This window comes from Eretmochelys imbricata, chromosome 19, assembly GCF_965152235.1.
Source record: "Eretmochelys imbricata isolate rEreImb1 chromosome 19, rEreImb1.hap1, whole genome shotgun sequence".
NCBI lineage: Eukaryota > Metazoa > Chordata > Testudines > Cheloniidae > Eretmochelys > Eretmochelys imbricata.
Genome location: NC_135590.1, coordinates 3338912 through 3350186, shown reverse-complemented (window position 1 = coordinate 3350186; position 11275 = coordinate 3338912). Strand labels below are relative to the sequence as shown.

The 11275-nt window shown below is 49.6% G+C and overlaps 1 protein-coding gene across 1 annotated transcript in view; it reads left to right on the top strand.

Annotated features, from left to right (window-relative positions):
• The first annotated feature begins 6572 nt into the window (after positions 1-6572).
• Positions 6573-11275, top strand: part of LOC144277128 (protein argonaute-1) — a 46660-nt gene continuing 41957 nt past the window's right edge. Inside the window, exon 1 of the mRNA XM_077837717.1 lies at positions 6573-6704. Coding sequence (XP_077693843.1) covers positions 6680-6704 — 25 coding nt within the window. The 5' untranslated portion in view covers positions 6573-6679. The remainder of the gene's footprint in view (positions 6705-11275) is intronic.

Sequence of the window (11275 nt, the reverse complement as noted above, 5' to 3'; positions counted from 1 at the left end):
ACAAATTAGAGTAAGTACAGGAGCTAATCAAAACTGAATAAGAAAGTGAGGGATTGTTTCCTTTTAATAATTGCATACTTCCGCAGTACAAGTAAGTGACCAGGGCAAAAATAGTTGGGCCCGGTGCAAAGGGAAAAACAACCACAACTATAAACAGAGATTCAGTACACTTGATTGCTTAAAATAACTTGTATCTTTAATAACCTACTACTTCCTGCATCTCCAATTTCTTTCTGCATGTATTGAGCAAGAGGAGGAACTGTTCAGGGGCTTTAAATTATCTAAGCCAGTTAAAGGCAAAACACAAAGATGGGGGAAGCATTTGCTGATGGAGTTGCCTGCCTAGCAGGGAAAGGTGATGTCACTTAATGCCTAGCATGACTTCGGTGCTTCTGAAAGTGCCAGTGGGCAACGGGAGCAGTGCATGGGGGTCTAACAGTTTGTCAGGCCTGTACACTAGGGCTATGGCTACAGAGAGCTTCCCCATCAATTAATCCACCCCAATGAGCAGTGGACTCTGTCAGCAGGAGAGGCTCTCCTGCTGATGTAACGCTGTACACGCTGGTGCTTTAATCAGCATAAATTATGTCATTCAGGAGGTGGCTACTTCACACCCCCCGAGCAACATAACTTATGTTGACTTAAGCTATGGCTACACTACAGCCTAAGTATCATCATGTTACGAAACTGGTCGTTGTAATGCCTGGAAATGCAGTGAGAGTAAACAGTGCATCCAAGGAAGCTCACGCCTTGATCTTCAAAGGTATTTAGGTACTGAACTCCCTGTGTTTTTGGCATCTAATTATCTTTGAGGTTCTGGGCCTATGTCCCTGTTGCTGGCTCTGTTCCACAATGGATTTTTGGTCCATCTTGAAGTTAGAATTTACAGCCCAGCCCAGCTCTTGTCATATGAGCAGCAGCAGGTTTGTGAGATGCAAGCATCGCAAATGTGCAGAGAATTCTAGCAGGCCCCTTTCTGTGTTCTCTGTATCTGCTTGGGTATGACTGACAAATAGGAAGCAGAAAGGGTACCTGAGAACTTGTGACACAAACCTGACTTAACACCATGTCTAGTCAACTGAAACCTTCCTGCCAATGATGCTGGTGTCACTGCTGCCCTCGGCTAAGGCAGCTCTGTCTGGCACGATTATCCTTCAGAGGAAATGAACCTCTGACAATGTCCATGTTAAGTCTGCTTGCTGGGGATGATTAAATCCTTTCAGATTTATCCATTCCTGGGGGCGATGCCTATTTCCATTGTTTCTTGCCCTTCTGTTTTACCACTTAACACTAGTGCTCGTGCCCCAGATTTACACTACTTTGTGGACAACCCAAAATGAATGAAACATCAGCTGAACGTTTGACCCACTATTGGTATTGCAACAGCCAAACAAAAATGACTTGAGTTGGTCAGTATTAACCCTCATCATAGCTGGTATCCTAGTCTTATTTAGACTACAGCTCCTCCACTGCTGTGTTGGTGGGGTCTGAATAACTAGCCCAGGAGGTGCTGCTGCTCAACAAGGAGCTAATTGTGCAGGTCAGGAAAAGTGGATCTGCCAACTCCAGAATCCTCTCCTGCAGGGGGATTGAACACCAGTTCTAGGATTTAGCAGAGTGGGTCACGTGTCTGATACACATAGCACTGTTTATATTACCAAATGGCATCCCCATAATAGTGTAATTTACATTGATTAGCATGTACAATGTGTGGTTCAATTAAATATGTTGCCAAAGCTTCTGGTACAGCCTCTTGTGGGAATGTCAACAATAAATGGGGTTAGAATGATGCCACAGTCAATCTCCTTTGCTCTATGAGGAGCCCTGGGCTTTCAAGTTTGAAGCATAAATGGAAGTGGGTCATTTGAATTCTGTGGTCATTGTTAACCCCCTGCTTGAAGACACTGGTGTTTTTGTGTGCGTGTCCTCAGAAATGTCAGGCAGACTTTTTGTTTGGTCGTTATTTAAAAAATACTAATGCTAAGCAAGATACCAATGCTGCTGAACTGACCTAACTCCATGAGAATAAGATGTTCTGTTTCAGAACTACGTGAGTTACTGAAGTTTGTGCCTCACTGACTATAAGAATTTGCCTCTCCCATTTGGGGATCTCAGCATGCTTTACAAGTAATTAAACCTCACCATCCTTTGCCCTGGTAATGCTTGTAGCAAAGTATTCGGGTGTAGATTCCAGGGGGTGAAACAGAGGCACAAAGGTGTATTTCACAGTAAGTCAGTAGTTGAGCCAAGAATCGAACCCAGGAGTCCTGCTGCCCAGTCCCTAGCTCTAACTCCCCAGATTTGCAATGGCATTTTCTATTCAGTTAGCTTCTGCTCATTAAAATGATCATCTGAGAACTGACTGTGAACGAAAACTGGGACGTGACGGTTACTTTTTTAGTCACACCTGGGTTAATCTGTCATGCTTTCAGAGAGGAGTCTAGCACAACAGGCCCTGATCTGGCTGATGCCACTATGCATTGACTACAGCAAGATAAAGGTTCTGTACCAGTAATAATGTTAAGGCCCTGGTCAGCCAATCTGATCCTCTGGTATTGAGGGGATAGGCATGGTGGTCTAGCTGTATGCATCAGATTGCAAGATGAGGGCTCGAAAATGTAGGCTGTCTTCTAGTGAAAGGGAGCCGTTCCTGAAGTGTTCACACAGATCATCCTTGTGAGATGATTCTGTAAAGTTCACACTTTGTAGTCAAAGTGTTGCTCATTATTTCTGCCCTCTACAAGCCCTTGCAGCAGGACAATGGGGAAAACAACTAGTTCCAAAAAAGAAAAGAAAAATCAGTGTCACCAACATCAACCCAGAGGGTCACACTCCCCTCAGAGTGACTAAGTCAGTAATGACAGCAGGGATGGACCTGGCCCAGAGTTTATAAATAACTGCTCTATGTGCACTTGCTAATACCACCCGAGAGAGCAGGAAATGCCTGCACGTGAGGCAAGTGAAAAATGCACCTGACCCCCAAGGCAGATCATTTAGACATGGCTGTTATCGAACAACTAAATGCTTCAGGCTTCAGTTTGCTCTCTGCCACATTCAACCTCCAGGGGCCAAGGAGCATTCAGCATCCAGGTCTGCCTCAGAAATCCAAGGGCACCGTGACCTTCTTCTGTGGATATGGGTAGCTCCCAGCAATGCTATCAGGAGTTACTGTTGTAAACTCCTGCTATGCTGATGGTGAATGTAAGGTCTGAGGCTTCTTCTGCAGCCACATTAGGACAGCAGCAGCCAGGAGCCAAGAAGCAGAAAGTCACATCCTCACATTCCATCTAAACTACATTCAAACAATGAAATAGCACGCTATAAAGAAGGCACTCTTATCCCAATAGTACCCACCACCACCACCAGATAACAGATCTAAAGATGTTTAAAGAAAACTTTGTTTGACAGCTTTCTGTCTGGCAAGGAATCACTTATCAACAGTTGTGGTTGTGAAATCTCTACTTCTTTATAGTTTTTCCTTACATAAGAATGGCCACACTGGGTCAGACCAAAGGTCCATCTAGCCGAGTATCCTGTCTTCCGACAACAGCCAGTGCCAGTTGCCCCAGAGGGAATGAACAGAACAGGTGATCATCAAGTGAGCCATTCCCTGTTGCCCATTCCCAGCTTCTGGCCTTTAAGGTCCTTACTTCTCTATTGTTTACCTGTATGGTTTCTGTCTGGTTCTTTGGTTTCTGTCTGCATAACTAATTTTGCAAGATTTAAATCATCTAAGGTGGTGGGGTATGTTTTGCAATATGTTAGGATTGGTCAAAGAATTACTTTATAATATTTTAGTTAAATAATTGGTTAAAGTATAGCAAAGCAGGACTCATGTTTCACTATATAAATGGGTCCAAAAGGAAGTTAATTGGAACCCACTCCAGGACACAGTCCAAGATCAGAGCTGCCAGATCTCAACACCCTGCCAACTATATCGTGCAGAAGCTGGAGTCCCTGGATGACCTGATCCTAACTGGCCACCAGGAAAAGTTTGTCTGCCTTACTGGGAGTGGTGAGCATTGTATGCTTAGCGTGTGCATTCTGTTTCAGTGATTGTTAACAGAGGTTAAGGATAAAAAGAAAAGGAGTACTTGTGGCACCTTAGAGACTAACAAATTTATTTGAGGTTAAGGATATATGTGTCAGGCTCTTTCACTAGTAAAAGACCCTACAAACCAGCAGAAGGTTATGCCCTGAGCTCTAGGAACAGGGTAAAGGTGGGAGCTCTACTGTGCAGGTAAACTGAACACTTTCACTGACCCCTACATTCTAAGATCCCATTTCCCTTCCATGGCTTCGTAGCGATCCTTACACATTACACACAGCCACAAGGGGGTGCTTCTAACACAGCACTAACGAACGCCCCTGATGTCAAACCAACCAACCTATCATTCCCATTTGCCAACAAGGTTCACAAAGGAGCAAACTTAAAACAATAAAAGCTGCTATTAAATAAAATTGTCCCCTACTGTTCTCTCATTAGCCTAGCAGAGAAAAATGACTCCAAAAAATATTCTGCCAAATGTGTCTCGCCATGAACCTGCTAGGAACCCCAAACTGCTTGAGCCCTGCTCAGCCGACAGCCCTGAAGGACATCTTAGTTATTAAAGCATTTCCTTTTTATCTGATGATGCTTTAACGAAAGGTAGAGTGAAACCGAGGAAAGTGCTTACCGGACATCCTGCTTAGTACAACCCCTTGTGCCATCTTGGGCAATATATTACCCAAAGTTATTGTAAAGTTCTTCCACATCCTCCTAGATTCAGAATTTCCCTGTACTGCATCTACCTTCGTTCCATTTTTGATTCTGTGTTACATTCTGTCTGGCCTTCCCGCTAGAGCAAAGACGATCACTAGAGTGTGATGAAGCCTCGCCGGTGCTGCTTGGAGACTCCGAAAGTGCCGGTTTTCAGATAGGCAGGACTTGCAGGGACACGGTGGGGAAGGAGGAGAGGTGACCTTTCGGGCTGTTTCTCTTCCTCCCTCTCAAGCTAAATGGCAATTGGTGTATGTGGAATTTGTATTTGGCAATAGCGGAGTGTTAAATGGATACTGATAACTTAAAAATCTTATATTGTAAAATTTCTTTAGCTATGGCTCTGATCCTGCAAACACATAGACACGCTTAAGTTCTGCATGGGAGTATCTAAGTTCAGCACGTACATGAGGATCAGTGCTCAAATTACTAACCCCACTAGATTATTAAATGTGGAAGGATTTTAGAAGCCCCATTTCCTTGTCAGGGTTTATGCTCTTTGTTTAACTTTCTGCTTTCCTCTCTGCTTGGACCATGAAGTCAATTTCATCCTCACCCTGCAGCCATTCTAAGGTTTGTGACACTGCAGGAGAATGCTTATTTATTTCAAACAACTATTTTACTGGCATTAAAACAGAATTGTGGAAACATCTCTATTGATCTTCGGGTTTTTAAGAACTTTTTTTTACCCAAATATAAGTTATGGGCCAAATTTTAATGGTCAGATTCAATATGGAAAAAGTCATTTTTATACTTCAAAGGAATAGTTCAGCTTCATTCCTGTTGTGGCATTGGATATATTCTTGACTGCCGGTCTGTGTGTAAATTGCATGAGTGGAGTTGGCACTATGTCAGCCCTGCACACCCAGCACTCCCTCCCCAGCCGCCATTGCACACCTGACACGCCCTCCCATTGCACACCTGGCACTCCCTCCCCTAGCCCCCCACTGCACACCCGGCACTCCCTCCCCAGCCGCCATTGCACACCTGGTGCTCCCTCCCCTAGCCCCCCTTTGCACACGCGGCGCTCCCTCCCCAGCCGCCATTGCACACCTGGTGCTCCCTCCCCTAGCCCCCCATTGCACACCTGGCACTTCCTCCCCTAGCCCCCCTTTGCACACCCGGCGCTCCCTCCCCAGCCGCCATTGCACACCTGGTGCTCCCTCCCCTAGCCCCCCATTGCACACCTGGCACTTCCTCCCCTAGCCCCCCATTGCACACCTGGCACTTCCTCCCCTAGCCCCCCATTGCACACCCGGCGCTCCCTCCCCAGCCGCCATTGCACACCCGGCACTCCCTCCCATTGCACACCTGGCACTTCCTCCCCTAGCCCCCCTTTGCACACCCGGCGCTCCCTCCTCGAGCCCCCCCATTGCACACCTGGCACGCCCTCCCCTACTCCCCCCATTGCACACCCGGCGCTCCCTCCCCTAGCCCCCCATTGCACACCCTGCACACCCTTCCATTGCACACCCGGCGCTCCCTCCCCTACTCCTCCCATTGCACACCCGGCGCTCCCTCCCCAGCCGCCATTGCACACCCGGCACTCCCTCCCCAGCCCCCCCCGCACAGACAGGACACTCCTAGAGCAGCGGCGAGGGAACCCGCCCAGCCTCGCTGTGGATCCAAGATGGCGGCGCTGTGCGGACGCGCTGTGGGCCCGCAGGGAGCTGCCGCCCCGCCCCGCTAGGGGGCGCTGCCCCCGCTCCGCCGCCTTTGTGGGCGCTGGGGCCGGACCGAGTCGCTCGCGCCGGCGCTGGTTGGCCGGGCGGTCGCGCCTGCGCACTGGGGCCCAGGCGGGGAGGAGCAGGAGGCTGCCCAGGGGCTGCGGCGGCCGCAGCAGCAGCGGGAGGCGGAGGGAGCCGCGCTCGCCCCCCGCCCGCCGTCCGCCCAGCTCGGAGCCGTGCCCGCGTGGATGGGATGGAAGCAGGACCCTCGGGAGCAGGTACCGGAGCCGGGAGCGGGGTGGGCAATGGGGCAGGGGGGCTCCAAGGGGCAGGTGCAGGCGGGCTGTGCCGTGGGGCAGGGGGGGTGCCGTGGGGCAGGTGCCGTGGGGCAGGGGGGCTCGGGCGGGGGGGTGCCGTGGGGGCAAGGGAGCTGTGCCGTGGGGCAGGGGGGCTCGGGCGGGGGGGGTGCCGTGGGGCAGGGGGGGTGCCGTGGGGCAGGGGGGCTCGGGCGGGGGGGTGCCGTGGGGCAGGGGGGCGCGGGCGGGGGGGTGCCGTGGGGGCAAGGGAGCTGTGCCGTGGGGCAGGGGGGCGCGGGCGGGGGGCGTGCCGTGGGGCAGGGGGGCGCGGGCGGGGGGGGTGCCGTGGGGCAGGGGGGCGCGGGCGGGGGGGGTGCCGTGGGGCAGGGGAGCTGGTGCAATGTGTGGGAGCTGTGATGGGGGAGGAATTGGGGATGTGGTGCGGTGGGGAAGAGGCATGGGGGTTGTGTAGTGGGGGAGTGCAGTGTGTGGATAAGGGGCTGCAGTGGGGGAGTGGCTGCACAAAAGGGGAGAGGGAAATTGGTGCAATATGGGGAAGGGGGTATGTGGTGTGCTGCCAAGGAAGACAGTGCAGTGGGGTTACAAAAGGAGAAGGGGAGTTTGTGCAATATGGGGTTATGGGGCTGCAGTGGAGAGAAGGAAGTGGGGGAGCTGTGCATAGAGGATGGGGAGACTTTGTTTTGTGGGGGAGGGGGCTGTACAGTGAGGGTGTGAAAAGAGTTGGGGGGTTGGTGCAATGTGTAGTTAAGGGCTGCAGTTGAGGGAGAGGCCGTGCAAAAGGATGGAGAAGTGGTTGATGCAGTGTAGGGGCAGGAGGTCTGCAATGTGGGGCCTGGGAGGGCTGTGCAATGGGGAGGGGAGGCTGTAAATTATCGAGGGGCATGTGCAATGGGTGGGATTCAAGAGGGATGGGGGCTAGCAGTTGTAGGGTTGGGGTCTGCTATGTGGGGTCCAGGAAGGCTGTGCAGTGGAGAGGCACTGGGAGAGAGGGGCTGCTGGTGCACTGGAGGTGTAAGGGGGCTCTTGAGTTGAGGGCTGTGTGATCTGGGAGTGGCGGGTCCTGTGAAGTTGGGGCCCGGAAGGCTCTGCGTTGGTGTTTGTTCGGTGCTGTGTATTGTAAAATGGGGGCTCAGTGGTGGGAAGGGGGAGGACAGGGCTGCTACCAGGGGGTGTCAAGGAAGGATGGGGAAATGGGAAGTATTGTAAGGGAGAGGCCTTGGGGGGGCTGAGTGTTGCATAGGAGGGGGTGTAATGGGTTGTTGAGGGGGCTGCGGGGTGGGGGTTGTGGAAAGGAGAAGACCCTTTAAAGAAATGAGTGAATCCAACAGCTTCAGGGAGGGGAAGTATGGAAAAGGGGAGCTTTCTTGGGCTGCCCCCTAGTGAAGAAGATGGGGTAGGTGCTGCATGGAGCAGAGAGGGCTTTTCGGGGTGGATTGGCAACTGAACCAGGGTTGTGCAAGGGGATGGTTGCAGAGGAAGGGGACTGTTGGGTAAAGGAGCTGCAAGCCCCATCAGGATGGTGGTGGGAGGCAGCAAGCTCCTGCAAGAGGCTGACTAGGGGGAGGGAGCCTGGGGGACTGAGGCAGCTGCAAGGGGCAGGATAAGGGGCTGTTGAGTTGAGCAGCAGGTGCATGTCCCTGCAGAGCATGGTGTGTATAGATGAATCCTGCTGCTAAGGTCCTGGACTGCCAAAGACTCCTTTTATATCTCAAACCCCAGCAAATGGCTTATCTTTCCAGGATAGGGAGGGGAGGAAGAATCCCCCATTTCTACCCATCCTCCTCCTCCCCCACCTAATGCCTGCAGGAGAGTCTTAGGGCGAAAGGCAGCAGACGGTGCTCAGCCTTGGAGCAGGAGTGCTGGCGCGCTCTTGTTTGGACACAAGGGCCAGTGGCGGCCGTTTTCTTGTGACAGAATGAAGTGGTTTCTGTCTCTGTGCTTGGGGCATGCGTGAAGTCTGGGCTTCCTTTGCACGCCTGACAGCTGGAGAGGGGAGGCAGCGACTGTTGCTAAAGAGATTCATTCTAGTGCCCTCAACGGTGTTTAACTGGGTGTGCTGGGGAGAAGCAATGTGAGTGGCTAACAAGGCTTCTGAGACTGTCCTTTTCTTGGTTTGCCCCTCCCCTACAAAACCCCTCCAAATGTCATTTAAACTGCCGCTTTCGTAGCAGTAGATCATTTAATTCTTCTTCATGTGGGTTCCATGGATGTTTTTATTTGCTCTCAAATGCGTGACTTTAATTTCCTACAGAATATTACTGACTAAAATAAAGGGTGGTGGGTGGAGAGAAGAAATCAGTCGCGATGCTAGATCATCAGCTTCTGTTAGGCTCTTAAAACTAAATTGATGAGTTTGGCGCCAGTTAAAACGGGATTGGCTTAATTCTGAAGTAAATTAATTTAACTTGAACGCAACAAAGCCTCAGTTATAACGTGGGTGTTTTCAGTGTCATGGGGAAATAGCTCATCTGTACATTGATAACTAGAAGCTAATACTTAACACTGGCTTATTAGCATTCTGACTAGAGTGACCTCGTGGTTAAAGTAGGAAGCTGGGAACCAGGACTCCTGGGTTCCTGTTCCTACCGATGTTGTGCTGTGTGACCTTGGGTGAACACTTAATCTCTCTGTGCCTCTGATTTCTTATCGATAAGGATAATGATGCCCTCTTCCCTTGCACAGTGAAGCTAAAGTAGCTTTGAGATCCTAAGATGGAAAAGTATGCATCAGATTAGAATTGCATTATATTGTTCATCTTTGCATGCCTTGCACTCTACTGTGTCGGGTTCAAGCCCTCTGAGTGGGGGAAGTGTGTTGGTGGACTAGACTCCACATTTAAAGACCCTGCTGTGAATGGCTGGATCATGGGAATGCAGCACCGTATTCGTTCTGGTCAGTTACTCATCAGTTATTGCAGGAAGCTGCGAACTCTGCATAAATTACAGCAGGCTGCTATTCTAGGGTGGTGGCCTTTATTTTTCCTTTCCACCACACACTTGTGAAAAACTTAATTTGCAGGTGGTGTGGCTGCTATTGGAGCAAAAAGGGTGTCTGAGAGTCAATGTAGTTCTTGGCGACCTCACCCACTCAAGAAGCCAATAGGGATTAAGTCCACTCAGCACCTAGCCAGGATCACACCCAATGTGCATGAACTTGCTACAGTTTTCACCCAGTCCAGAAGCTGTGGGCTAGAACAGTGCACTGTGGGGCATGCGCCACTGATCTAGGCTCTGGACACTGCTCGTAGAGCAGCTGTGGCTGAGCATCCCTGACCATGCCACCCCCAGCAGCTGAGACGCCAGTGATGGAAAAGGCCCAGTGTGGGACACACGTCCTCAGTGTCTAGTGTGAGTGTGGCTGTGTCTAACCCATAAATCTAACAGATCCGCCAAGAGGCTCTCTTGACTGCCTCCCATTGTTTCTGCTTGTAAGATCTGCTACTCTTCGCTCATAGAATGGCTCTGAAATCCATAACTGGGTTCTGTGCGCAAAGGCCACCTTGTCTGTCCCTGAAAATCTTGTGTAATGACACGGAGAAGAACTGTTTTGCTTTCCATTAATCCAGTTAGGCTCATCATGAGCGTTTGAGCAAACACCACAGCAAAGGAGATGGGGAAAATATCTGTACTGAAAATTATTTGTATATTTGCAATAAAGTACATCGAACTTCTAGGTGCATGCACAAAATAAACAATTTCAATGTAACATGTATCAATAGAAAAAAATTCTGTACACTCCCTTCTCAGTTCAGCTCCCTTTCACCCCACTCTCCCTCTTTGGCTATAGCCTAAGCAGCCAGATAAACCTTGCATCAAATAGTACCATAATCCTGATCTTTGATTCGATAGTACAGTGTATGGAAAAACTTAATATAGATATGTGGAACATAAGAATGAGTGGAAAGACAGCAGAGAAGAACTCAGCCCTTTCTGCTTTTAAATTACATGCAGTTAAGAAAGGAAGTTTTGGGGAAAAAGGAAACTAAACACACATGCATGGTGGTTTTAACTACTAAACCCACTCTCCTGTAGTTGGCACCTTCTATATCCCTTACAAACTTCCTAAATACCGTTAAGATTAACCGTTGTCTTTGTGTGTTAACCTCCACAAAAACCTGCAGCTGTTTCATTCTAAAGGATTTTTTTATCTTCAGGAAACACGAATTCATGTCTGGGTATTTACTGTGTTTCTTAGACAGGATTATTTCATGCAACAAAGGCGGGAGAAGCACCTTGCCTCAAGACATAACATGTGATTTATCTCTAAATGCTTTCTGTTGTGTAGCTACAACACCTACGAAAGCAAATGTGAGACTAATGATTAAAATGGCAGATGTTAAAAGAAATCAGGAAAATAAGCATACTGAAATTATCCTGCAAGGATGCTCTTGTATGGTTTGTAGAGTGATTTTTTTGGTAAATCACTGCTGTGTGCATACACTTAAATCATTTTAGCATGGAGGAAACTGGCATTTAGATCCCAGTCTTTGGGCCTGCTCCATTGATAGGGAGTAACTTTGTATGCTACTACAG